The sequence below is a fragment of the Varanus komodoensis genome, unplaced genomic scaffold (genome assembly GCF_004798865.1).
Source record: "Varanus komodoensis strain SLA01 unplaced genomic scaffold, ASM479886v1 scaffold45, whole genome shotgun sequence".
In the NCBI taxonomy this organism is placed as follows: domain Eukaryota; kingdom Metazoa; phylum Chordata; class Lepidosauria; order Squamata; family Varanidae; genus Varanus; species Varanus komodoensis.
This window is the reverse complement of record NW_025336011.1, coordinates 4,306,657-4,333,427: the sequence shown is the minus strand read 5'-3', so window position 1 is coordinate 4,333,427 and position 26,771 is coordinate 4,306,657. Positions and strand designations below refer to the sequence as shown.

The 26,771-nt window shown below is 47.2% G+C and overlaps 1 protein-coding gene across 1 annotated transcript; it reads left to right on the top strand.

Moving 5' to 3' along the window:
• Nucleotides 1-3: 3 nt before the first annotated feature.
• Nucleotides 4-21,007, top strand: SAMD14 (sterile alpha motif domain containing 14). Its single transcript, XM_044444602.1, has 9 exons — nt 4-43; nt 7,916-8,077; nt 10,812-11,117; nt 12,574-12,661; nt 12,840-12,914; nt 15,154-15,313; nt 19,024-19,143; nt 19,941-20,096; nt 20,801-21,007. The coding sequence occupies exons 1-9, from the start codon at nt 4-6 to the stop codon at nt 20,963-20,965; spliced, it is 1,272 nt and encodes a 423-aa protein (XP_044300537.1). The 3' UTR covers nt 20,966-21,007.
• The last annotated feature ends 5,764 nt before the right edge of the window (nt 21,008-26,771 follow it).

The following is a 26,771-nucleotide window of genomic DNA, read 5'->3' as shown; positions in this document are numbered from 1 at the left end:
ATTATGTCTTCCTCCAAACTCCAAGATGCGGATGAAGTTTTTGGTAAGCTCCTCGTGTCTCCCTAGCATCATCCCACTCTCACCCCATCCAGTAGCTGCCAGCTGAGCAGAAACATTGGGAATCCTCCCAGGATCTTTGCTGCAGGTGGGGGCCAAGGTGATGCACAAGCCACATCCTCTGGCCTAGAGTCCCGGCTAGTTAGCCTTGGCGGTTTAGGAGTGGGCTGTGCTGAGGGAAACATTCTGCAAGACTGCAGGGTGAAGGGACACACCCAGGGTGCATAGCAACATACGAGTGGCCTTACACCGACTCAGACCGTCAGTCCACTGAATCAATTATTGGCCACTCTCACTGGCAGCAGTTCTCCATACCTTGCTACATGGGTCTCTCTGAACTGGAGATGCTCTTGACAGAACTTGGGCAGGACTTTTAAGATGCTCCCTGCTCCCTTCTCTTGTCAGTGCATACAGCCGAACAGCAGCATGCAGCATCCTCTAGTAGCTGCCAGAGTCACCACTGCAGGTCCCAGCAAAACAAGCAGATGAGCAGGAGTTCTACATTGCAGGAGGCAGTCCTCCATCTGAAGGCTGCCCAGTCGAAGCAGAATTTAAATTTCAAGAAACATATGAAGGAAGAACTGGGGTCTTGAAGTTATCCATCAACAACCCTGTGGGGAAATCTGTTGCAAGACATATTTAATTATTTAAATTAAGTCAAGTTCATTGAAATGCTTAAATTAACTTATTTCTAAATTTGCAAATACAAATGCTTTGCAAATCTATCCTCTTTTTAGGTGACCCATTTCCTGTTTTTTGACAATGCATAAATGGCCACCCCAGGCCCACCAGAGATGTGTACCCTGGGCCCCATTTTAAAAAGCACTGAGTAGCTGGAAGTCAACATCGTAATGTCTCACAGTGGTCCACAAAGATGCTGTAGTGGAAGCCTTGTGGGAAATTAACATGATGGCTCCTGGTCAGCCCATGCGCACTCGGAACGCTGCTGCCTGGCTCTCCACCACCAGGACTGAGTCCTTACCCCAAAAATGAGTTCAGGGCAGCAAATTTAAAATTGCTGTCTAGACAAAGCCCTGATGACCGGGGTGCATTGTGTCTATATACACGATGCATGGGTCATTTGGGTCAGGATGGCACACAAATCCTTAGCTGTGCTTGCTGCACGGGGTGGATTTTGATACCATGGCTGTGTCGCCCACTCCTGCGGCCTCTGGGCATTTTCCATTTCAGAGCTTTGAGGGCAGAGCGGGGTGGAGAGAGGCAGTAGCTGCGTGTGCTGCAGTCATCCAAGCCTTCCTGCTATCTGTGTCAGAGGGGGAGCAAACGCTTCTTTAAAAATCACAAACACATTAGGGCCTCTTGCACAATCCGTCAAAACATGTCCCAGGGCCCTTCTTTTCTTACAGGATACTCGCTTTCTCATTTCAGTGTTAAAAGAATAACATCCTGGCTTCTCCAAGGGACATAAGATGCTGATACAAGGCTAGACTGCTTGTCCCCCTAACCCACTATTATTTCAGAGTCTCGGGTAACAAAAGGGCTTTCTCATCGCCTGCTCCTTTTGCATGGAAACACCGCAGACTGAGCCTGGGGGCTTCTGCGTGCAAAGCAGCTTGCTCTTCCACTGGGCTACAGTCTCCTCCCTAGACATGTAGCGTAGGTGGTGGAGGAAAAGCCTTGTCACATTATTGATCATGGGCTGAATCCCACCTGTGTCAATGGGACTCAAGTCAGCCATGTCTCACCTGACTATTGCTGTCAGTGGTTTTATTCATGACTAAATCTGGATTCAGCCCGATAATTTTATCCCATTCTTCCTCCAAGAAATTCATGGTGGCCCACCCATTTCTTTCCAACAACAGCCCTGATAAGTGTTTAGGCTGAGAGTTAGTGATCAGCCCAAAGGCTCTGGCTGAGTGAGGATTTAAATCTGGGTCTCCCCAGTCCTAGTCTAATACTCTAGCCACTAGTTTTTATTCCCACCTGCTTAAAAATATAGTTGGGTACGTGCTCAGGCATATAAGCATCACATATGCTAATGTATATGCATGCATGCAAATTTACAGTTTAAATCGAAATCCAGTACATCTCACCAGAGTGAGGAAGACTGCGATCAGGTGACCGTCGCTGTTGATTCCAGGCCTTCCTTCTGATCTTTTCCTCCTCACACTGGAACTGAACAAGCCTTCAGAATAGAGGACAGTCCCCTGTGGGAGAGGGCAAATGGCCACCCGAAGGCTTAGAATGAAGAACTGGGAGGAGAGAACCTTTCCATGACATCACTACAGGGGCAATCCTATGCAACTCTAGGCAGAAGGGCTGCAGCTCCCAGCTTGCTCCAGCCAGTTGCCGTCTAAACTTGCATAGATTGTGCCTTCACAGAATCTATGCTGAAGCTCACTATTTGCATGCAGTGTGTGCATGTATAACATGTATATCATTGCATTTGTATACCACCCCTCTGGGCTATTGGGGTGGCACAGAAATGCAATAAATAAATAAATAAATAAATAGGAAGAAATGTACTTCTAAGAGCACATTTAGACACAGTGCTTATAAAAAAGAGGTCATACACATCCCAGTATGCTCTAGCCTGCTTGGACTCCTTCCGAGGCACACTGGGCCTCAAGCGGTGATGCTGCCATTTTTTCCTCACCTCAGCCAATTAAAAAGTGGCACATTGCCTATGTAGTACATACGTTGAAAAGAGCAGGGCCTAGGGAATAGGGTGGTAATGATGCCCTACAATGGCCCAAGGAGTCCTGGGGTACACTTTAGCATCAAGGAGCAGACAGCACATGTTGTGAGGGGGGGGCGGGTTATGGAAAACAAGACCTGCAATAGTAAACTTATTACACACACACCCCTTCCTGGCAGCTCAAGCTTGGATCTGAATGCAAAGCCCCCCAAACTTTGCATCTGTGAATAGCAATCTGGGGTCAGGGAGGAGAACCAGAAAAATAGTATCAGAGAGCCAGTGTGGTGTAGTGGTTAAGAGCATGCGACTGGGACTCAGGCGATCTGGGTTCGAGTCCCCGCTCAGCCATGGAGCCAACTGGGTGACTTTGGGCCAGTCACAGACTCTCAGCCCAACCTACCTCACAGGGTTGTTGTTGTGGGGATAAGATGGAGGAGGAGAAATGATGTAAGCTGCCTTGAGCCCTTTGTAGGAAAAGGCAGGCTATAAATTGAAAAATAAATAAAAATAAAAATAACTTTGCTATAGCCTTATTTTCAGCAAGGTACCAATCAGTAGCTTGAGAGTTTGCTTTCGGCCAACTTGGGCTGCTGTGGAACTTTGCAGGCCTTCTGGTTTTCCTTGGGGGCTGCGGCTGCTTCACCCTCCATTGTGCCCCTGATCAGTTTTGTCTTTTGGCACTGACTGTGTTGTGGTTTTACTTTTAAGTGACCTTGGAAGGATTTATTTTCTTATTGACTTAAAGGTGGGATATAACTGAACACCACTGAAAAATAAACAAGCGATTCTGAGTGCTCATAAACAGCAAGTTTCTATTTAGAATTGTAAGCAGGGCATAATCAGTTTCTCTCCCCTCTCATTCAGCCCTTGCTCGCTTGTGCTCTCTCTCATTCTCTGTGTGTCTCTCTCCATCTCTCTCACACACATCCAAGATTGCCATGGGTCAGATCCAGATTTATGCTGCTGAAAGTAGACTTTCCTGTCCCCTCCCTCCCCTGACCTCTTCAGTCAGAAAAAAAGGAATGGTGCACCCTTGCGCAAGCACTTTCTCTTGGGGAAGGGATCATGGGTCCAACCCCAAGTTTCCTCCGCTATGGTCACTCTGCTTGTGGGGCGATGCTTTCCCACCTGCCCGGACTAAAACCCCAGTCACAGTGAATGAGCTGCCCGCCACACGGTAAGGTGCTTTCCTTCTAGTCGGGGTGCCCCCTCATCTCTCTCTCATGTTCACAGCAAATAATTCAGAAGTTCTGGTTGCAATGAATCCAGGAAGGGCAAAGGATCTGTTGTTCATTGCATTCATCCTGAAACCAGGAACAGATTTATCCAAGGACTTTCAAGTCAGTGCCCAAATTAGATTTGCCCATATGCTTGCAAGCACATTTCCTTTGTGAAGTTGCACTATAAGAGCATCTCTGAGCATGTATAGTGCTCTCACTGTAGTATAACCTCAGCCAGCTTTTGAGGAGCAGGATTTCCATGGCAGAGAGTGCCTACATGGACTGCTTCTTAGTATCCCTTCCAAAATAAGTAGTGTTGTGTTTACTCCCTCTCTCTTTCTCTGTACGCACAAACTCACTGTCAGCTCTCCAATGTTGCCTGCTGATATTTTATGTGCTCAGCTAGTGATGTCCCTTGATTCTCAGCTTCTCTGTGTAGTCAATTAAACAGGAGCTGACTTGCAACACCCAAGAGACAGTTATATGCATGGTTACACACACACACACACACACACACACAAACACCCCTCACTTGCACCCTAACTGGAGATGCTTGTTGATCTGATTAACAATTCATGTGCTACAATATTCTTGGCCGCTCTGCATTCAGGGAAGGAGCTGCTGAGATGGCATGTGCTGTATATAGTAAATGGTAGGGGCTGCAGAAATATTGAATATTGTGTAATTATGTACATGTGGCAGAATCTGGCTGTGTATGTGTGTGGGGGGGGGAGGAGGAGACACAATTGTCTGCAAGCTTTGCCAGAAAAGAGGCCTACAACTCCCTATATTGCTGGGACATGCTGGGAGTTGTAGGCCTTTTTTCTGTCTAAACTTGCAGAGAATTGCACCCTAATTGTTTCATTTCACAACTGGAACTTATATGTGCAAGGTCTTTAGTCTGTGAGCCATTTTGTTGTTGATTTTAAAAGCCACTTTGACTCAACTGATAACAGAAATGGCGAGAAAGATGCTTAGCATTTCTTCCTTTGCCATTTCCCAATATCAAATCTCTCTCCCTCTCACACACAGTGCACACGTGCACATACTCAAACACTCACCAGTATCTTTCTTCTCTTAAGACTATTAAATAAATATTTGCAAGAGTGCGGGACCAGGCCAAGCTATTTTCTGGGGAAGTTGGCACTATTAGCCCCAGAATCTGCTGACTGAGGCGGTAACCTCATGCTGAGGTCAGGCCTTCCAGGATGAGAAATAAAGAGAAGCAAAGAAGGGTTGGTGATAGGGAACTACAGTGTGTCTGTGTGTCTGTGTGTGTATGCCTGTGTATCCAGAGGTGTTTACACATGTTTATGCGTATCTCATGTGCAACTCTGTCTGAAGAAGTCAGCTCTTGAATGAAAAATGTGTCTGTGTGAGATATTTAGGCTGCTGTCCTATGTACTGGGAGTAGGCCTCACTTAGGAGTAGATATGCATAACGTTGTGCTATCTAGCATCTATATTAAGCATTACAAAAGCAAGCGTGTGAGAGCGGTGTGGTCAGGTCACAGCCAGGGTCTGATTGTATCTGACTTGTAGCGCTGTTATTTGTCGCTCGCTTTGCAGCAGACGCCAACATTAGACAATATCAGGCATGCAGCAGTAAAACATTTGACAGTATCTGATAAGTGACTTACAGTAGAATTAGTAAATTAGTAAATTAACGGTTCTTTTAATCTGTCGAAACAAACACATTTCAAAATGTCAAGTTTTTCATTCCAAATTCAGATATTGACTAGTTGTCAAATAACTCAGAAAGGGTGGGAGGTGGTAGAGACCCCACAAATGGATTTTCAGAACTCCCAATGCCATTTGCCTTGTAGTGTATTTAGAATATTTATTTCCCACCTCTTCAGCCAATAAAAAATAAAATCACAAGCCACATGGCCTAAAACCTTGACTGTACAAATAAAACATGATGTAATGTTCTGTAGAGAGCCAGTGTGGGGTGCTGGCTTGAGTCCTGGTATAGGAACCCAGGAGATCTGGGTTCTAGTCCCCACTCAGCCACAAAGCTCTCTGGATAACCTTGGGGCAGTCACAGACTCTCTGCCCAAACTAATTTGCAGGGATCTGCCAGTGAACCTAGATGTGAGAGCATGCGTGAAGCGACTGAGGCAGGGAGTGGTCATTTTAAAAGCAAGAGTCTGCATGGGCGAGGGAAACTAAACTCTCAACTCTTACCTCCCTGTAGTCCGTTACTGAAATATATTTTCTCCTCAGCCTGTTTTGCTTCCCAGGCTGGGACAAAGTGCCTGAGATGATGGACTGTGGTATAAGAACTCAGGGAGGGGAGAGTTCCTGGTGGCATTCTCAGCACGCAGGGCCTGATGCCTGTCCCAGGCTCCTATGTTGGATGGTGGGTAGCTGAAAGCCACTGTTTTCCCATAATGCTCCAGAATGTGCAATGTGACATTTCACCAGAGCATTGTGGGAAATTTACAATGACGGACTGTCGTTGTCCACTGCCTATGGCCCAGGTAGATGAGAGGGCACCTCTCTCAAATATGGAGCTGCCCTGAGAACTTCCCTCATGCATCCATGCTTTTGGATGTTAAAATTACGCTCTCTACTGCCTAGTAGAAAGAGGGTGGTTCTTCAGCCCTGCACCTGGCATTGCCCAGGTTATCCTGCCTCTGCCATCCTCATGTCAATGTGGACATCGAAGGCAGGGGAGCCTCCCCACAGAAGCCTCATGCAGTTTTCCAAGTCCCAAGGAAGCCGTCACACAAAGACCTCAGCACAGGGTAACAAGAATGGCAGCCGGAGTGCGAGGGATGACATATGAGGAGTGGTTGAGGGTACTGGGTCTTTTCAGCCTGGATAAGAGGCGACTCTGAGGGGATCTTTTAGTAACTTATAGGTATGTCTGGGAGGACTGTGACTTGTTCTTTCCTGCAGTGGAGGGCAGGATGCTTTCCAATGGGGCAAAGCTCAAGGAACCAGACCTCAGGTTGGATAACAGGAAGTACTTCCAGACAGCTAGGACCCCTGGGATAAGGAATGGGCTTCCAAGGGAGGTGGTGGAGGCCCCATCAGTGAGGCTGTTCAAGGAAAGATTGGACAACCACATGTTGAAGATTATATGAGCGGAGTTGGCTGGAGCCGGGGGTCAGACTAGATGGCCCCGGAGACCCCTTCTGACTCATGATGTTTCTATGTTTCTGTGCCTCCCTGCCTCAGAAGTCTGTGCTAACACCTGACAGCTGGGGCAGGAGGGCATTTGCAACACCGGAAGTAGAGCGAAAGGTGCAACCCTACAGTGTCTTCCATCACACAGTCCATGTGAATAAGCAGGCATGTTGAACAAATAGCATATTCTATAGTTTAAAATGATACCTGGCAGAAGAGGAGCATTAGGAGAGGCATTTCATTCTCCTGGAATGGAGGGAAAACTGCACAGGAGCTGGGAAATCAAATGATTGTCGGTTGGGGAACATCTGCGAAACTGGACTTGCTCCCCAGGACTGAGATTGCCCACCTCGACTTTAGGGAAATATCTCTGTCAAAGGAATCTCCACAGATCAGCAGCCCTACAAACACCCCAGCCCTAAGTCTGCCAATTTTGCCATGGGGTGGAGAGTCCTGTCAAGTCCCTCACCCTCTGTTTGAAAGGATGATGCTGAATGACAGTGTGTTCCTCTCTTCTCTGAACACTTTTTCTGTGTCTCTTTCCCTTCTAACCCTCCATTCCAACACCCCTTCTCTGTGTCCCTCCTCTGGGGGTTTCATTTTAATGGGTTATCCTCCCTGCCCCCCACTTCCATCTGCTGCATGGATCACTGTGTGCCCCTCCTCACACCTGCCCGCGCTGCACTCCCTACCTCCCTCTGTGGTTCCGCGGCTGTTTGTGTCACCATTTCTCTTTCTCTCACCTGCACGCTTTTTGCCTGTCACCTCTGCCCCCCACCCCACCCCTCCCTGCCATGCCTCTGCCCCCCACTGCCACCCTTCCCGTTTCTCTCTTTCACTCCCAGATTTTAATGATGTGATTCCAGAGACCCAGAGGCTGGACAGCAGCTTGCAGAAGGCCCGAGCTCAGCTTTCAGCCAAGGGCAGGCGCCAACGTCCTTCGCGGTCCCGCTTGAGAGACAGTGTCAGCTCCACAGAAGGGGAAGAGATCCTGGAGAAGAAGGTTGGTTCATCCCTCTGCCTTGCTCTCATTTTATGTCTGGCTAGCTATCAGGGTGGCCCCCTAGGACGCTGCTCCCCCTTCAATTTGTATGCAGCCACCTGGGAGAGGTCAAAGATGCAAGATGAGGGACAAGTCAACGTGGGCATTAAGTTACTGGTTGGTGTGAACTTGATTGACAGCCCCTCTGATCACAGGATGCCGGGCCACATGGCATGAGATGTTCAAGGAAGAGGGCAAAGTTGCCCTTGCATTTATTTTAGGAAGGGGAGCTTTGGCAAGGAAGGAGCTAATTTGTTCTACTAGATTGCAGTGTGTATCTGAAAAAGGAAGTTGGATGGCACAGGACTGGTAGAATGGCACCAAATAGTGGGTGTTGCTCTAGCCAGTGGGTAGAAATTTAAAATGTTCATCAGGTCTGGGCAGTGCTTTGCACTCAGGGTCAATACTGAGTTGAGCAGGGATGCATTTGCAAGTGAATCTCAAGCTCATCAAAGTTCACCAAATCCTTCCTCCAAACTTGTTCCATCTTGTGTCTGCATCAGATGGCAATCATTTCTTTTATCGTGGAAATTCATGTGTATTTTCACAAATGTGTGCATCACTTGCCCAAATCTTTGAAAAGAATGCACACTTCTCCCATTGAGTCAAGTGTTTATACGTGTTTTTCAAAGTATGCATTTTTTCATGCATAGCTTTCAGACATATGCGTACTGTTGGTTGCATTTTTGATACATGAAGCTGCACTGTAAGCTCAGAACTGTACGAACCATGACTACAGATTCCATTTGATCTGTGTTCAGTCCAGGGGATTGTAATCCTGATAAAAGAACTGGACTGTCATTCAGAGACATCCCTAAAGTTGAGTTCTTTTATTATTGGGCAGAATCAGACAGCACCTCTTCCCTGGTTAACATTACATCAGTGCGGGACGCAGACAATACTTCTTCCTGATTTGACCCAACACCTGGAGGAGAGTCGATACACCTGGAGGAGAGTCGATACCTGCTGAGATACTGCCCTATTTATACGCATGAGGAGGGGTTTTTCCAGTGCTAGCCACATGTGTACAATTTCTGGGTTTGATTAGGAAATCAGGCATGCACTTTTTCCTACGCACATTGAATTGTACACATGTCGGTGGCACTGGCACGATCCATCTCGACTTGAGTAGGTGAGGCCCCCTTCCATCAACATCCTGGGCCGGATTGGAGTCATCTAGTCCAGTCTATTATTTCACATACCAGTGGGGTTAAAACAAAAGCAAAAAAAGGTACTGAGATTGGACTTTTGCTCTGGACTGTAGTTAAAGTTGTTGCTCGTATTTAAAATCAAATGTTTTTCTTCATTTATTCTAGAGATGGCTCTAGAAAAAGTGCCTATAACCAAATAGGCAAAGTCCAGACTAAAAACATGAATTCTAAATGTTGAGATTAAAGCATGTTTCAAATGTTAATCCAGTCTGGTATTCTGCATGCCATAATCTTGGTTTTATTTGGATCTAAAGAAGTCCTAATATTGTCTAACATTTTATCTCTTGCCTCCGGGGTAAAATGGGTGAGAAATTTTACAATACAATTCTGTATATGCCTACTCAGAAGTTAGTCTTCTGAGTTCAGTGGACTTACTCCCAGGTCAGTGGGTATACAGTTGTGTTTTACTTTTTAATGGTTGAATTCAGACTTACATTACTCCAAGTGAAATCAGTTAATTAAGTTCCACTGACTTAAGTTCCAACTGGGTTGTTCATGGTTACCAAACTATGGTATATTACCAAGGCTGGGCTCAGAAACATGATAACCTGGGTTTTGGCAACAGCTCATGATTCAACAGCAACCAACTCTCAATCCATAGTCATCGCTTAAGTATGGTTTACTGTATTATCTGAACCCAACCACTCCTGCCAAGCAGCTAGCTTGTTGTGGGACTTGATTGTCCAGGTCCAGATGACATGGCAATATACCCTGAGTTGAAGAAATCCTACAGCAAGCTATTGGCTCTTATGAAGATTGCCAATCACAACTGAGTTTCCACAATGCAACAAGTGTTCCTTCTCATGTCATACAATCTCAATCTATAGGTTGAGTGTGGATTGTCATTGAAACATGCTCATAGTTGAAACATGGATTACCATGGTCTCTGAACCCAGCTGAGCTAACAAGGCATGGTTTGTTAACCACAAGCAATCCATGAAGAAAAGCCATGATATGGTCATGAACTGTGGACTGTTCCCCTTGGCTTACCACTTTGGCAGGCTTCAGACAACAAAAGAACTCATTTCATCAACCCACAGTTTAATGACAACCTGTATTGAACCTTTCCAGTCACTGTAGCACTAGGCTGAGCTAGAATGGGGCAGCTTCCCAAGTCCCACTGTCTTCTGCCTGCTGTGTCACGCACATGGCTTGCTAGGTGTTAACTATCTCAAATGTCAAATCTCAAAGCAACTCCTCTAATTTGCAGGCTCTTTTTACTGTATTTTTAGCTACTTTAAATTAACTCTAACATTGTTGTTTTCATGGTATTTGTATTACATTGTGCACAAATGAATTATTATCGTCAGTATTATTTTCAAGATGGCCATGGGTTCTCACAGACAAACAACCTCCATGGATGGCCAGATGGGTTATTGCTGCCCAAAAGGGTGCCCTGGTCATGTAGGTTCTCACGTGTGAACTTCCACTAGGATGTCCCAACCCCTGGACTCCACCGACCTGCTCTCTGCTTCCCCCTACAGGCAGGTGATGGCTGTGGAAGCCCCCTCCATCGCCTGAGGTCCCCGCTGCATGGCTCACTCCAGGTCTCATCGCCCCTCTCCAGTTCCTCACCTTTTGCTCGCACAGCCGAGTTCTCCTTTGATGCCTCCACAGTCCGGAGGTCCCTGGAGCAGGAGGAACAGCTGTCATCACCCCTCATCCGTTACCGGCCCCTGACAAACACCTCCTCTCAGGAGGCCTTAGGGGGCACCCCCTCCAGCTCCTCGCCCAAGTCCTGCCACAGCTCAGACAGCTCGCCTATCTATGCACGCAGAGAGAGGCACAGCGAAGGTAAGCACTGACCGCTGGATGTTTGGGTTCAAGGGAGGCGTGGGGCTTGCCATGACAAGCTTTGGAATGGGTGGGATGGAAATCGAACAGCCCACAGCGTATCCTTGCGAGACAGAGGACCCGCCTAGAGAGCTTTCAAAATTAACTTGGTGCAAAGGAGGTTTGGTGGCTCTTGGCCTTTTGTGTGTTCTCTTGCCCCCATAGTCTGAAGAGTGAGGCCCTGAACTGGCTGAAATGCCCTCTTCTGAGCCACTGTTAGCAAGCCGGTCTCCACCCTCACGGTGCTGGCCTTGGTCATTGGCCTCATTCATCTCCTATTAGGGGTCTGCACACTATTTTTCAGTAGGTTTTTGCTCTGTCAGTTTTACCCATTGGACAAACTAGATGTGATATTAAATGCATCACTAGAAGAGCAACTTTCTGCAAGCGGCAGCTTCAAAGGGAGGCTGTTTCTCAGGACCATAGCAGAGGAGGAAAAAGTTCCTCCAACCACCCCCTGCCCCTGGTGTGATCCCAATCATTGTCATGGTTAGGGCTACCGTGCAGGAGTCAGTGTGGATGCTAGTCCATAGAGACCTGGGCCCTGTTCACCATTCCTAACCTACCTCTCAGGTTTGTTGTGGGAATGAAATGGAAAGGAGGATCATGAACACTGATTTGGGTTCCTAGAAAGAAGGTGAGCCATAAATATAAGAAATAAATAACTCGCTATCCACTTTTTAAATACTCCAAGTACATTACATGCAAAGTTTTCATCTAGTATGGCCTTAAATATAATTCCCACAATAATTTCTCCACACTGGGACATTGTGCCACATCTTGTGTAGTGTGCGTGTCTTCCTTTGGGTAGCCCGTCTCACAGTTTCAGTTTTAAGACTGTCCAGTTGTTTGGATTATTCCTGAGACCATAGATGCTGAAGTAGATGTATAAGAGTATAAGAATATAAGAAAAGTCCTCTCCCCTATTCTGATCCTTCCTCGCTGTTACATACGCAGAGCAATCTTTTTTGGTCCTGCTGAAGCAGATCGACATGTAGAAATGCATGTTCCTACATGGATTCCATTTGCCCAAGAGCTAGCCACTCTGTGGATATAGCTCAGTCATTTCAGAAATAACTTGTTAAGTCTCCAGTAGGAAAAAAAAAGTATGTAATAGAAACTGGGTGCTTCTGTTTCAAAATATTTCTACGCTCAAGCTCTCTCTGCTTCCTTCTGATGCCTAATTTCATCCAGGTTCAGGAACTGTTTTCTGTGCCAGAACATGAGAAGCTGTAGTCAGAAAGCAGAGTTGCTGAACATGTGCAGACTGCCTTTCCTTCGCAGAGCCAGTCCCCACTCCTCTGGCAAAGAAAGGAAGAGTCTCAGTCCCAGTTCAGTTGTAAAGCAGGGCTTGACGCAAGCATTTCTTACTGCACAAATAAAACACTGGCTTTTTCCCCCGCCCTGCTTCTTCCAGACGACAGCCGGGACACAAGTCCACCAGAGCCTGCAAGTCCCACCATTGGGCTTGACAAGAAAACCCGGAGGAAGTTCCTTGATTTAGGGTGAGTCCTTTTAAACTGCTGGTTTTAAAAAGAGTTGCAGATGGTGTGGGTCGTGACAGGTTATGTCACTACATGACTCTGAGTTCCTCCCAGGTCATCTCCTCATGTGCGTTCTACATTTCTCAGAAGCGCACCTAACCTTCCATGTTTTCCTAATTATCCCTTTCCTTGCCCACAGGGTCACACTCAGAAGAGCATCTTCTGGGAAAAGCAGGAAGGAGAAAGGGGGCAATCGGCTTTCCATGGGCAACAGGTAATCAAGTAGAATTTCCCAATTAATTTATTGTGGATTCCTGAAAAGCAGTTGGAACGCATGGAGGTGCATCAGGAACTTCCACCAAGGAAATCATGGAGTTTTGTGCTAATCAAAGTATCCCTAAGGATGGCTCTGCCAATGGGTATTATTCATGCCCAGGTCCTGCTTATGGCAGAATTTTTGGGCTAGAAGGAGGACTTGAATAAACTGGGTGTATTGAGTTTTTCTCTCTGCTGTGTTGTCGTGCTTAAACCAGGTCAGAGAATATTTGTCCCTCCAGTTTTGTGCAGACTACTGTGACCAGCAGTGGCTTTCCAGAGGCTCAGGTGACAGGCTTTCTCTTCATCTGCAACCCAACCTTTTAAAACAAAAATGCAACCATTAAAGATGCCAGGGACTTACCCCGGGACTTCCTGCATGCAAGTCCTAGCTTGACTTGCTTACCTGAGACACCTGGAGTTCTTTGCTCTGAAGTCTGAAGCTTTCACTTGTTTATCTCCTGCCATGTGAAGATTTCTCTTTGTGTGGGGTGACTAAGGTGGGGTTAGAGAGCATCTGTTGCCTTATTTCTTTTGCAGCTTACCTGTTGTTAGCACCTGCTTTTGTGGTCCTGTATCATCTGATCATTATACCCTGACTGTAGGACATTTCTTCCTGTCTAAAAGGTCTAGAGGATTTTTCTTCTGTGCATAAGATTATACCCTAGAAATCTTTAATTGGTTGACAGGTCTGTTTTCCACACACACTTAATTCCTTGGGATTCTTGTGCTACAATCCAGCTCATAGATGTTTAATTCCTAAAGCTGTGCATGTTTCAGCTAGAGACGCTACCAGATTTCAGGCAGAAAAAATCAAAACTTTAGTTCATGAGCAAACCATTCAGGCACAAGCACTCAATTTACCAGAATCTGGTGTAGTTCTGCCTCTGTTCTTAAGGTTTCTGTGACACAATAAGCTTTTTGCATATCCACAACCTCTTGCACAAGCATGGCTTGATAACACGAGGGCTACTGTTGTGCAGAAGGCTCTGGAGCTGCTGCCTCGGGTGTCTGGTGGCATCCAAGACAGATTCTGGAATGGAGGTGTTACCAAACTCAGCCAGTCAACAGCTGGGGCAAACCCAAGTGGACCCCAACCTGTGTCAAAAGGAGCCTGAGACAAGACTTAGAGCCAAACCAGCTAGTGTACTATAGAATAAAGGGAGACAAAAGAGGCTGACAAAAGGGGCAGCCCAAAGGAGTGTCCCCAGTACATGCATTTTATACCCTATGTACGTGACTAGGTCACTCAGTACACACCTAATGCATCAGTACATCAATGTAGCTGCACCCCCACTGCTGTTAGCTTCAAAGAGTCCTTTCTTCTGTCAAGGACTGGACATTTCCCACGTCTATTTCTTATCTGCCCAAGATTCACACAGGCTTGCCATGCTCTTACTCCCTGCACATTTGCAACATTCATGGCGGCTAGAACCAGTTTCCACTGTCCCTTTGATTACCGTATTCAAGGTCAGGCTAGCTTGCTAGCTGTGAGTTACACAAAGTTCATTTTGTTCTTATCCCCCCTCCCTTCTGGGAAAGAATAACTTTGGTGTTCTTACTATGTGGCCTCCCTCTGGCCAACTACTTTTGGGGTGTTTGGGGGTGTTGCGATTGGCAACAGAGGCAGGATGTTTGATGGGCACCATAATCTGACAAGCTGGAAGAGTAATCAAAGTCTGTGTCTGTCTAGCGGAGGGAGTGGGTGCATTGGGACAGGGTACCAGTGAGACACCACAACCTGGGAGAGGCAGGACATACCAACTGAAAATTCTTACAGGCTGCATTTCATATTTCTGAATACTGCGTGCAAAGTGGAAATGGCAGCAAGGTTGGGATGGTGACCCCACTGCTGTCTTGGGACCTGGCAAATGTCCGCCAGTGAAGCCAGCGTGGTGTCTAGGCCTCACCACAGGTTGGCTGCCTGGTCATCTCACCGCTCTGCCAAGGGAAAGGAAGGCTGCACAAGGTACTGGTCATTTTCTTTCTTTCTTTCTTTCTTTCTTTCTTTCTTTCTTTCTTTCTTTCTTTATTTATTTATTTATTTATTTATTTATTTATTTTTATTAAAACATTTTTATGCCGCCCCATTCGCCGAAGCCTCGGGGCGGCTTACGATTTTCTGTCTAGCGTCATAGCCCAGTTCCCAGTCACTCGGCTAACTCCCTTTCTTGGCTGTTCTCTGTGCCCTTCTTCAGGGAGCTGATGGAGGGCTCCAGCCGTTCCTCCATCTCGCCCTTCATGCCTTTCTCCTGGTTCACGGATGGTGGGAAAGGCTCCGCTTCCTCCGGCAGCACGGCCTCCCCCACCTCTTCCCCCAAGAATGAGGCCTTCAGCCGCAAGAAATCTGCCTCCCAGGTTAGCAATCCTTTTGTTGCGGACGGGACTCCTGCCCCACAGAGCACTGAGACTGGTTTCAAGGAGGGAAGGGCGCTTGAGAGGGAGGAAGCAGGGGGGAAATGTGCTCTGTGTTTCTACCCTCCTCACCAATAATCCTCCATTATTATTTCTCTTCTTTGAAAAGTGAGAAGTCTCAGTGGTTTGCAGACTTGGTTGCTCCCTGCTTTGGGCTTGAGAGGGGGTTTTCTTCTGTTTTAAGATCTGCTCTGCTGGCTGAGAAGGTGTTCGCAGATGTCCAACAGTCAGCCAGATTTGGAAGCACATGCACTGCCCTTGCAACAGATGAGCCATCTTTGCCCCAGATGGAGCCTGGGGGAACCCATGCTTCCCGGATGCATGTAAATGCTGGATTTTCAGAGCACTCAATGACTTGTTAGCTCAGTGCAGCCTAGCAGTTATCACTATAAAATGAGCACAAGCCGTATGCTATGCAATGCATGAAATGACCAGGTAGGCTGAGTTAAACTGCTTGCTGACCATATAAGAAAACTTGTCCGGTTGACCGCTTTGGATAGGGTCACAATTAGGGGGTAGTAACCGGAGCGGATAGCCAGGGCATAAAAGTTTATTGAACTGCGCCACAAAGGTGTGAAGCCTGCTTTGTTTTTAAGGCAGCAGTTTCACCCTTCAGCTGAAGCCTGTTAATAAAAACTAGTTTGGAGCCGACATTGTGTCTTGGCTTACCTCTTGCAAAGACAAATTGGCACAAGTGCTCTCAGGAGACGAATTACTGAGTGCAATTTACCCAGCACCTGAGTCAGTCACAAAGCCAAATTCCTGCCTGACATCAGCTCCGTTCAGATGACTATGAAGAAATAAAACCACAGTGGCTTCTTTTCCCTGCTCTCCAGTGTGCCAGTCACATGGCACACAATTTGCCAAATTACCCTTATGCTGCCTGGCTTGATGTGTCATCCAAACCCAGCAAGGTGCATGACTCTGGAGAGGCTCTGAAAGCTCTCCAGAACCCTAAAACAAGCCATGGGTTACTGGGTCGTTTGGAAGCCACATCTGCTATACAGCTTGCTGGGTTTAGACGCAGCAAACAGCACCAGGGTAATTAGGCAAAATGCATGGCACACACCTGGGGGCAGAGAAAAAGAGCGAACCAGACTTTGTTTACTCATAATTGTCTGAACCCACCCATTGCCAAGGCTCATCTCACATGATAAGCCTCAGTTGGCTTATAAGCCAGGAGTGACCACTTGTGTGGCCAGAACCCAGCAGTACAAGTTGTTTGCCACGGTGATGGGTTTCAGACCACATGACACCCCACCCCTGGCTTATGAGCCACCATGGTTTATCATGTGGTGTGCACCCAGTCATGATCAGAATGATGTTCAAAGTGTAAGGAGCTAGGAAGAAGTTAGTTGCTTCTGCTATTTACCATGAATTTGTCTGATCCCCTTTTAAGCCCGCCCAGGTTGGCAGCATTGCAGCATCTTGCAATGAGGGCTTCCATATTTTGATTATACATTGTGTGAAGTAGTACAGCAGGACCTACGTATCTGCTTTCGCAGATTACTTGGTTTCACTTAAACAAAGTTGACTGTTGGCCTTTTGCATTAGGGGTGCAGGGACCCCTCACAAACTTACCTGTGGAAAAACTGCCAATATCTCTAGGGAAAATAGCTCTGAAATGTTTGCGCTCACTGAAAGACAAAACATGTGAATGAGGTTGGGTGATACCAAGACAAAGCGCATGGTGTCCCAAAACAGAGTGTGTACTTCCCTAGAGATATTTGGGTTTTTCCACTTTTGTGGGGGGCTTGTAACCCTAGCCCCCCAGATGTAGTGTTCACTACTATCCACAGTCTCAGGCGTCCTCTAGGGGACTTGGAACCTATCCCCCATGAATATGGGGGTCATGTTTCCACCATACAACTTCATCAGATCACCCCAGCTTCTGCTACTGAGGAAAACAGAAGAGGAAAAAGCACACTCCCTTTCCACTTTCTCCACAGCATGCATAATTCTGTATATCTCATACGTGCCATTTTTCTTAACCATTCTACCCGTAACTGTTGCAATCTCTCCTCACACAGGAGTTGCTCCAGCAACTCATCAACACCTAATGCACGTGCTCATTAAATCAAACCAAAGGAAGATACAGCTCTATTCCCTTCATAGCTTCAGCAGTCCTGGCAGTGGCAATGTATTGAATGCAACTGAATTAATTCAGAGCTGCTGCTTAGCTCTGATCAAAGATCCTGCATGCAGATTGTATAAGGTTTTAGCTTTCAACTTTCTGACAAAAGTTTTCTTAATTCTGAACAGCTTTTAAATTGGCAGCTTTGCCATCAAGCTAAGGCTTAAATGTATGAAGCATAGCAAATGGGAACTTGCAAGAAATTGCAATTGGGCATGGGAGCAAGGAAGGAAGAAAAGAAAGAAACCCAGAAAAAGAACATAAATATTCTTTTCTAGGGACCCTCTTTTCTCTAATGCCCTCTCTGTCAGATATGTGCTTAAGCTCATAATCTACAAATGTATATTATGCAATATATAATACTCTGCTTGTTATTGCATAACATGATGCATGTTGATCCAAAGAGCCAAACTAGATGATACATGAAACGTGGGTGCATTGAATGTATTCTGCTGGTGGCATCTTTCAAACTATCAGCCACAGGGTGGGGGCAAGCAGAAGTGAGATTGTGGCAAGCTCGTGCTCTCTCTCTCTCTCTCTCTCTCTCTCTCTCTCTCTCTCACACACACACACACAGAGAGAGAGAGAGAGAGAGAGAGAGAGAGAGAGAGAGAGAGAGTTATACTTTCTGCCTGTGCTTTGATTCCAGTGAATATTCCTTCCCCTGCCCTGACTATCTTGCAGCCTAAGGGAGTTGAATTACTCCTTGCAGGGTGAAAGAGCGAGCCTCGCTCTGTGTCTCACAGTCTTGGTTATCTTACCTGCAGAGCTGCTTCGAATGGATAATCAGCCCACATTTCATATGGCACTCAGTTTGGCCATCCTGCCACACACACTGAAGTGCACCACGTCCTGACACCTGTCCTCCTGCCCCATGCTCTCCCATGCACACGTACAGCTGCATCCATATTAAAGCTGGGTCTATGGCACCGGAGGAAGTGGTGCTCCCCACCCACCTCCTTCTCAAGGCAGCTGCTGCAGCCCTCTGAAAGCGCAGAACAGGAAGCCAAGAGACCACGCTGAATGGGGTGAGCTGTGGTATCACCCCAAATCAGGTGGAGTAGTCTGCTCTGAAATTGGGGTGAGGGGGGTCCCTTTCTTTCTCCCACCCCTTGCTCCACTATAGCCTACCCTTCATTATATCCTATCTGAGCTGAACCCCTTAACACCTGGCTTTTAGTAGGCGGGATGCAAACAAGAAAGACAAAAAGAAAGTGTCCTTTAGAGGTTTTGCTGGAGAACATCTGATAGGTGCCACTTTAAGGGCATTTCCACTTGCCTCTGTCAGCAAAGCAAGATAATGAGAGAAGGGCTGCCAATTTGTAGCGTGACAAAGCAGTATTTTTATCTGCCTTCATCTGCTGATTTCTGGAGGTCAAGCCCCCATTAAAGGGACAGGAGCTAACCAGCCCGAATCTGTTTTTGTTTTCCTTGCCGCTGGGTAACCTTCATCCCAGCATCTCATTTGAGAAAGCAATCACTATTCTTGACCCTTCCCCATCTCCCCCTTCCTTGACAGGAATCCACCCTGAGCGATGACTCCACCCCACCCAGCAGCAGTCCCAAAACCCTAAGTGCAGCCCCTCCTGAGGCCAAGTGTTCCTACCCCTACCACACACTGTCTCAGTCTTCTGATGAGGTAAGTCTCTGCCAAGCACAGTGGCCTGGCACATCTGTGTATCCAGGCCCAACAGTGTAGGCTGGCATGTTTGCCATCACACTTCATGAGGACTAGAAACTTCCGTCCTTCCATGCTTCCGTGCATCCATGTGTCCTTCCTTCCTTCCATGCTTCCATGCTTCCATGTGTCCTTCCTTCCTTCCTTCCTTCCTTCCTTCCTTCCTTCCTTCCTTCCTTCTTTCTTTCTTTCTTTCTTTCTTTCTTTCTTTCTTAAAAGCTTTTCTATCCCGTCCCCTACAAACATTTCAGGATGGCTTACAATAAACTGTATAGACTGTACATAGGCCTTTGGGTAATGATGCAACTTACCTGCTGCTTTCAAGTGGAAACAAGTGATTGAATAATGAAGGACTCTGACCATATGCAGAGTACATTCCTTGCTACTGAGAGATTATAACCAATTTTGCTATATCTAGATGAAGGTCTCTCTTAACCTATTCTCAGTGCATAGTATCACTGAAATTGTATCAGCTGGAGAACAGAACTGTTTTAAAAGTCTGAATAAGTGTGGGAGTCAACCCAGCAACAGTCTGGGTAAACACTAACAAGTGCTTTCAGCTTGCAAATTGATAAAAATGTGACAGATATAAACGTTCCATAACGACCTCCAAAAATCAGAGATTGCATCAGTGATACATGATTCAGATTTTAATAACTGTGAAGAAAGGGTTGGGCTTCGGAAAAGACAAAATATGTCACCAAAGATCAGGATTCTTTAAGCGTTTTATTCTTTCATCCCCAACATCCTCTCCGAAGTTCCTGGATGAGCCTTTGAGTGCAGCTTCCACGTGGAGCAGTCAGAAAGTGGGCCAGTGGCTGGAGAGCTTGAACCTGGAACAGTACATGGAAGAGTTTGCTGCTCAGGAAGTGGATGGCCACCAACTGCTGCTTCTCGATGGAGCCAGGCTGAAGGTACCAAAGGAGAGCCTTGTGGGGTTTCCCTCGTTTCACATCCCTGCTTTGAAAATTGCAGCTGGTGGGATGTCTGGTGTCACAGCTTCCCTGCTGCAGGAGACTGTGGAAGGCTTGCAAGTTCTTAACTGGATGCCTGGTGGATGGAGAGCGACACGTTCGAATTCTTTGTGTGATTAATGCAGTTTGGCTGCCTGGTGTGACAGGTCCCTTTCTTATGTAACAATGTAACAGTGAATTTACATCTTAGGGCATGCTAGCAAGTGCTTCACCCAGTTCTGTGTAATTACAAAAGGACTCTAGACTGAATGAAATCTCTGGGGTAGCACCGGGAAAATCAGAACATCTTCAGTCATGGCTGAAAGGCAAGGGGTTCTAGGACTATAGGAAAGAGCCTGACCAGATCAGATGATTTGTACACCAAGCCCAAATGTCTTTTCCAGCATCTACTCCCAGGGATGTTGTGGAGAACGCCTGTAACTGAATCTGGCAGCGCGCAGCAGGGAAAGCTGCAATCCAGCCACAAGTGGGACCAAAAGCGGTCTCCTGAATCTCTAGCCATGGCAAAGAACTGATCGCCAGTGGCAGGGCCTCCACCAGACCAGGATTCAAGGAGGCGGCATCCGGTGGAGAAAGCAGGGGGGTGGGGACACAAATGGGGGGTGCTCCTCATGCTGCTGACTTGTTGTTCCCCCTCCCTCCAGGCTCTCGGGGTCAGCAACTCTCACGATCGATCTCTTCTAAAGAGGAAGCTGAAGGAGCTGAATGCCGCAGTGGACAAGGAGAGGAAAGCTCAAGAAAAGGTGGAGAAGCAGAAGGGAAAGCAGCAGAAGAGGAAAGAGCGGGAGCAGGCACAGAGGAAGAGTTAGGCGAGGGGGGCGGAACAGGGATGGCCGTTTCCCAGTGCACGTGGCTTATACCCTTCCCCCCTTTCGCCTGTGGAGCATCTCTCGGGTGGGGGGGATGGACCATCTGCGGCCAGGAATGGGGGGACAAGAAGCGGGCACGGTCCTTCTGAGGGTTACAGGTTTGGGTGGGGGCTATGCTGAGGATAAACCTGCTGCAGGGACCGGGCGTGATGAAGATGGCCGTGGTAGCGAAGCACCACCGGCGCTGGCTGGATGGGCCACGAGGACAGAGAGGGACGTGCCTCTGCAGACCGTGCCCCTTGCAGCACCTGGACTGTCCAGCTACACTCCCAGTGGGCCAGCTAGTCCCCCTGCCAGCTGCACTGTGGGGCAGGCGATGGTGCTGACATCGTACACTTGAACCCCTGACCTGCGGCAACCTTGGGAGAACACCTCACTTCCCTGTTGAACCTTCCCCTGTACGTGATGCTGTTCATCCCAGAGGCCTCGATGTGTTCACTCTCCGTGCCAATTAGGTGTCCTGTCACACCACCATAGTCCTACAAGCCCCTGCAGGTCCACAGCTGCCTCACCAGACACAAGCCACAAATGCACACTTGTGTGTATGCACACACAGCTCCCAAGATACAGCAGGATGATACAAAGTGCATGGCAGTAGCCTGAACACCCCTCCGCCTCCCTCGCAAATGAGTTTTGAATCTGGAGCAATTGGGTCTAGCCCTCTTCATGGCTACATATAGGTCTGCCTTGTAAGTGGGGGTAGGCAGGTAGACTGCCCCCGGCAAGAGCGAACAGCAGCGTGTGAGAGCCACAGACACCTGGTGATACACCGTAAGAAACCGCAACAGAATAAAAGCAGCCTTGAATGGCTTGCCGGGTGCAGATCTTGCACCCAGCTGATGGCGCTGCGGTGTCTGACGCAGGTGAAGCTTTTGCACTGCAGCCCACAGCACTGCCGAGGGGCCTCATTCTGCTGGTTTTATCTTTCTCTTCGGGACCGTCTTCTATGGGAATGGTGGGGAAGGGATGGCCAAATATGAAAATAAGCAAGTTTATCTCCCCCATTTCCTGACATGCATTCATTTTTGAGGGGAACTTGGAGAACAGGTAGAAAGGAAACGTTTCGTGTCACTATAAAGGAAAGGGCAGGCTCACACAACAGAAACAGCAGTAAAGACGCATAAATATAGAAAGAAAAGAACTGGATTTCTTCCTTTCATGCTGAATGTCTCTGATGTAAACCTGTCTTTAGGAAATACACCAGAATGTGAGATGGTAGATGTATCTCAGAGCCAAACCAGACATCTGTGTTTTGGCTGAAGCGTATGTGTATGGGTACATTTGTCATCATTTACTGGAGGGGGGAGAAAAGGAAAGATGCCCACTCCGTGTGCCACTGCAGGGCTTTGACTGCAGTAGTGGGCTATCTGGAGTGGGTGGGGGGAGCTCATAAGCAGAAGAGCATGGGAAGATAAAGCAAAGGGATGGGGGTCCCTCTTATCCCCTTCTGATGGAAGTATACTGACTCCCACATCTCTTCTGCAGCTGAAGAGGTAAGCCTGTTAACCAAGCATGCACACACCTGACCTGCCCCTGAAGGACCACTCAGGAGCTCTCTTGCACTTGGGATGGGGCACATACACACATGAACACAACCCATTGGAATCCACCACTTACGTACCTGCCTCAGATTCTTAACCTTACAAACACACCCTCACCCTGAGCATCGTTTCTCATGCCAGCCCTACCACTGGGCAAGGAGGCAGCTGCCTCAGGCGGCAAATGCAGTGATGGAGAGGGTGTAGATTTAAGGCCAGGCATTGGAGGACAGGGCTGTGCCCCACAGACAGCCCTCTGCTCCTTAAACTAGCCTGCTGCCCTCAGGTGTGGTGGAAGGTGCTTGCCACTGCTGGTGCTGAGGGAACATTCAGTGGTCAAGCCAGTAGACTTTCATGCAGGCAATGGGAGGGAGGGCCAAACTTGTCCTTCACCTCCGACAGCAAAATGTCTTGCATTTCGTTTTTACAAAGCAGGCAGCTGCAGCATCAGGCTCAAATACAAATGCTGATGGACCATCTGCATAGTATCCATGGGACTCTTCACTCAGGACTCCTTTTAAGCTTTCAGCATCAGAGGCTGAATCTGGCTAGAATTTACCAGCAAAGGTGGTTCTCCTACAAAAACAACCTGGTCAAATAAGGTAATCTGGCAGGCATTGTCTGTCAGGGTTTCCTTGTTCTGAGAGGCCATGTGTACTTTTGAGATCTGCTCAACCTGGAACAAAGAAATCTCACCTTCTCTGGACCCTCACATCATTGCATGATGGGAATAAGAAAAGCAGTGCACAGTGGAAATTTCCTCCATCTAATTCAGTTTTTAACAGTACAAGGAGCACAATCATACCAAAGTTAATCATGAACAGCCAATACACATTCCATAGGAACAAGCTGTAATTTTGTCAGCAGCCTTAAAACACAAAAGCTTTTTCAGGATGTTGAAGAGCAGGAAAATGACAGTGGGAATGCAACTTTTACCCTGCCCACAGTTTTCCATTCTGATCCCCAACCCTGCATAGCAGCCTTGCACTCCAGTATTTAAAATATCTGCAGGCAAGTTCAGACCTCCCCCTCCCCGCCCCACAACCACAAAAATAACCTTCGCTCTGTACAGTGAAGGAATTCTGCCACTAAAACATTGTGGATCTGGATGCTGCTGGGCGCCTTGGAATTTCAGAAGGCCAGTACCAAGGGTCAGAAAAATGGCATTTTTTTTACCATAAGGCATTTCAAGGCAAAAGACTAGAAATGATGCCAGCATTCCATGCAGTTAAGGCCCAATCTATGCATATTACATACTATACTTGCTAGCTCATAGAACATACTACAGCAATTTAGCCTGTTTATTGAATAGTCTCATATGTGAAAACATAAATGGAAGAATAGCACAACAGGGATCAGGCTAGGCTAGAGTTTTCTCCTGACAGGTTGCCCCAGACATTTCACTACCTGGGGGCAAATCACAAAGGACCCCCTCCCCCAACCCCATGTCATGGTGCTTGGAGGTCAAGGCTGGCCAGATTACTTGAGCATGTGAGTTAGACCCTACAAGCACTTTTCTGGAATAAAAACATAACAAAAATTACTGCTGTCCTTCCATGGCACCCAAAATCAGCCGCTTGAGGTAGCCACCTCGCTGCCTAATGGAAGGCTAGCTTTGTTTCTGGGATACTGCTTTTTTAACTTGCAGGGAGTAATTCATTAGGGCACTCTTTAAAAACTGATCCGGCACCAAAGTGAGGCAATCTACAAAGAGCACCTCAGAACGCCTCCGATTCGATTTCTGCCTCACTCAGCTGTAAGTGTAGCCTACCAGGCCTCACCTTAGAGACTTGAAAGTGCTAACCAAACTGCTCTTCTGTCAAAAAGCAAGTGCGTTTCAGTTATGGGTACAGGTGGCTGGAAAGATGATTGCCCTAAGCCCCTTCTATATGATCACACTTCAACCTCCCTGTGTCTTCAGTCTGTCCTCTCAGCCTTTCCAATCTTCTGGTTCTCTGTCTTCCAGTACCCTTGGTTTGTGTGAGTTTTCCATCAATAGCACACAGACCTTTCCGTTCTGAGACTTCCTGTGGCTTCTTCAGAAAGGCTTTTCACCTCCTTCACAACCAATGAACCATGCTGGGGTGTGTACAGAGAAGCTGTCCAGCATCCCTTCCCTTTGCATCATAATCTTGCTAGCTTTATGGATAGCCATGTGGCTGGAAAGAACAGCCACCTCCATGGGCACATCACAGCTCTCAACAGAGAAAGCAGAGGGCAGGCCACAACTCTGAAGCGCCCTGAGATCTTTGCTCTCATTGCACCAAATGCCGTGCCAGGAGAGTAGCTGGTGTGACTCTCTAGAGCAGGGAGCCCTCCCGGTAAGGGTGGCAAAATTTGCTGTTCTTCCAACCTGGCACAGGTGTCTTGCTCTGCCTGCTTCATTGGATGGACTGTCCCTGATGCACCTGTACACACTCAGCACACTGAATGGGCATCGTCTTCGACCTGTCTGTTCCTTATACCTGCATCTTCAGAAATAATCCTCTTGGACAATATGGGGGTCAGACACCTAGTCTGGAAAAGAAAACTGCTAGGATTGGAAACACACCCTTTCTGCAGTAATAGATTATTATACTTTGAGTCCCTGCTGAAGGGTTTAGCAAACACCTTTGCTTCAACACTGGTCTACCTGCCCATGAACCTGCATAATTGGACAGGTCGCTGCCCACACAGCAAAGCATGAGATCTAGCCTGGTTTACTTCTAGAGTCGGAAATATCAGAGATGTTATTTTACAAGGGTTCTCTAGGACACCCGCACACATACACCCAAGCTGCTTGATGGCAATGCTTCAGATCGTTGAGAAAGAACTGCTGAAAAGGGAAAGATATTGAATATCTGTATTGGGCCTGGGTTGTAAAATCCAGACTTTGGTCTCTGGCTTCTACAGTACAGGCCTGCTTAGCATGAATGAAATGCTGCGCTCTAGCTATGCCGTTTAGCTTAATTAATTTCAGTTATTGTTTCCTGACCCTGAGAAAGACAGCCAAAGTACACACACACACAGCTGTCCTGTTTTGAGAGACTGCACCTTATCAAATCTACTAATGAGCTTATGTCTTGTTGTTTGTTTAGTTTAATTAGCTTATGCTATTGTGTCCTATCATTCTGGCATACCAAGCGGAATTAAGACCCTCAAGTTATAAGAATCTTGACTGGCTATGGTGGGAATCCTCCAGTGTTATGTCCCGGGACATGCTAACGAGGATGGGAAACTTTCAGTGCTATGGAGTCCAATGATGGGAAGCTGCCTAATGAATAAACAAGTAGTTTAACACTGCTTAGCCACTGCCCCCGTATGACAGCCAGCCCCCTTCTCACGAGTAGTTTATATGAGCTGGCCATTTGCCTTTGTGGATGGTTCGGACACCATCCTCCTCGAGGGGGCTTTGCTGACCATCTCTTCCAGCTGATCTGAGCCTCCCTTGCAGGCTAGTCCATGCCGAGCATTGCAAGTGGCCTGCTGCTAAACCCTTTGGAAAAGCTAGCTAGTAGTTTGCTTGTTACAACAATAAAGTCTCCTTTTCAGTAAACCTGTACCTAGCATACCGATTCCTTGGATCACTCAAACCTTTAACCCACAGCTGGAGCAACACAACATCACAACTGGTAAGTACTTTTAGGTTCTAGGCTTCCACACACTCTTGTAGTTTAAATCTATGGAAAATGTTGACTGCATCTTTTTTTCTTCTTCAAAAATCAGGGTACAATATTTTGCAAAAAAGCATCACTATGACATGAACCTATGTTCCAGGGTTACTTATTCTTGTAAATGCACCTTCATACCATGAAAGGGCCACAGCTACAGGGTTTCCTCTGCTGAGCAACAGGAAAAATGCCATGCATATGACAGCAAACGTTTAATAGCACCCTGAAAGATGTCTCCAAGGTCCAGTTCGTCTGTGGAGAATTGCAGGACTCAGGGAAAAGGTTCTGATCAAAGCAAAGACACAAAGCACGGCCTCTGTTCACAGCCAACATAGACACTCCTTGGCACAGGCGGTCACAAGAGAAGACACGGCACCTCTCCCGGCATGCTCTGAGTTTTGGAATCATGCCTTGCAGAGTGTGCTTCAGATTCAGAAAAAGGACAGCATGGGAGAGGCCCTTCCAAGGACATTCCCAGCGTCCTGAAACATTGCCTCAAGTTGCGCGTGCGAGAGGAAAACGTGCAAGAACGGGGCGCTCTTCGATGACCTTGTTACA

What these genes read in the sequence shown, in the direction of transcription:
- SAMD14 (XM_044444602.1), top strand. Translation starts at nt 4, where the DNA reads ATGTCTTCCTCCAAACTCCAAGATGCGGATGAAGTTTTTG. An exon ending in AGGAAGTTCCTTGATTTAGG is followed by an intron (nt 12,662 to 12,839) that starts GTGAGTCCTTTT and finishes CCTTGCCCACAG; the next exon opens with GGTCACACTCAGAAGAGCAT. An exon ending in TCGATGGAGCCAGGCTGAAG is followed by an intron (nt 20,097 to 20,800) that starts GTACCAAAGGAG and finishes CCCTCCCTCCAG; the next exon opens with GCTCTCGGGGTCAGCAACTC.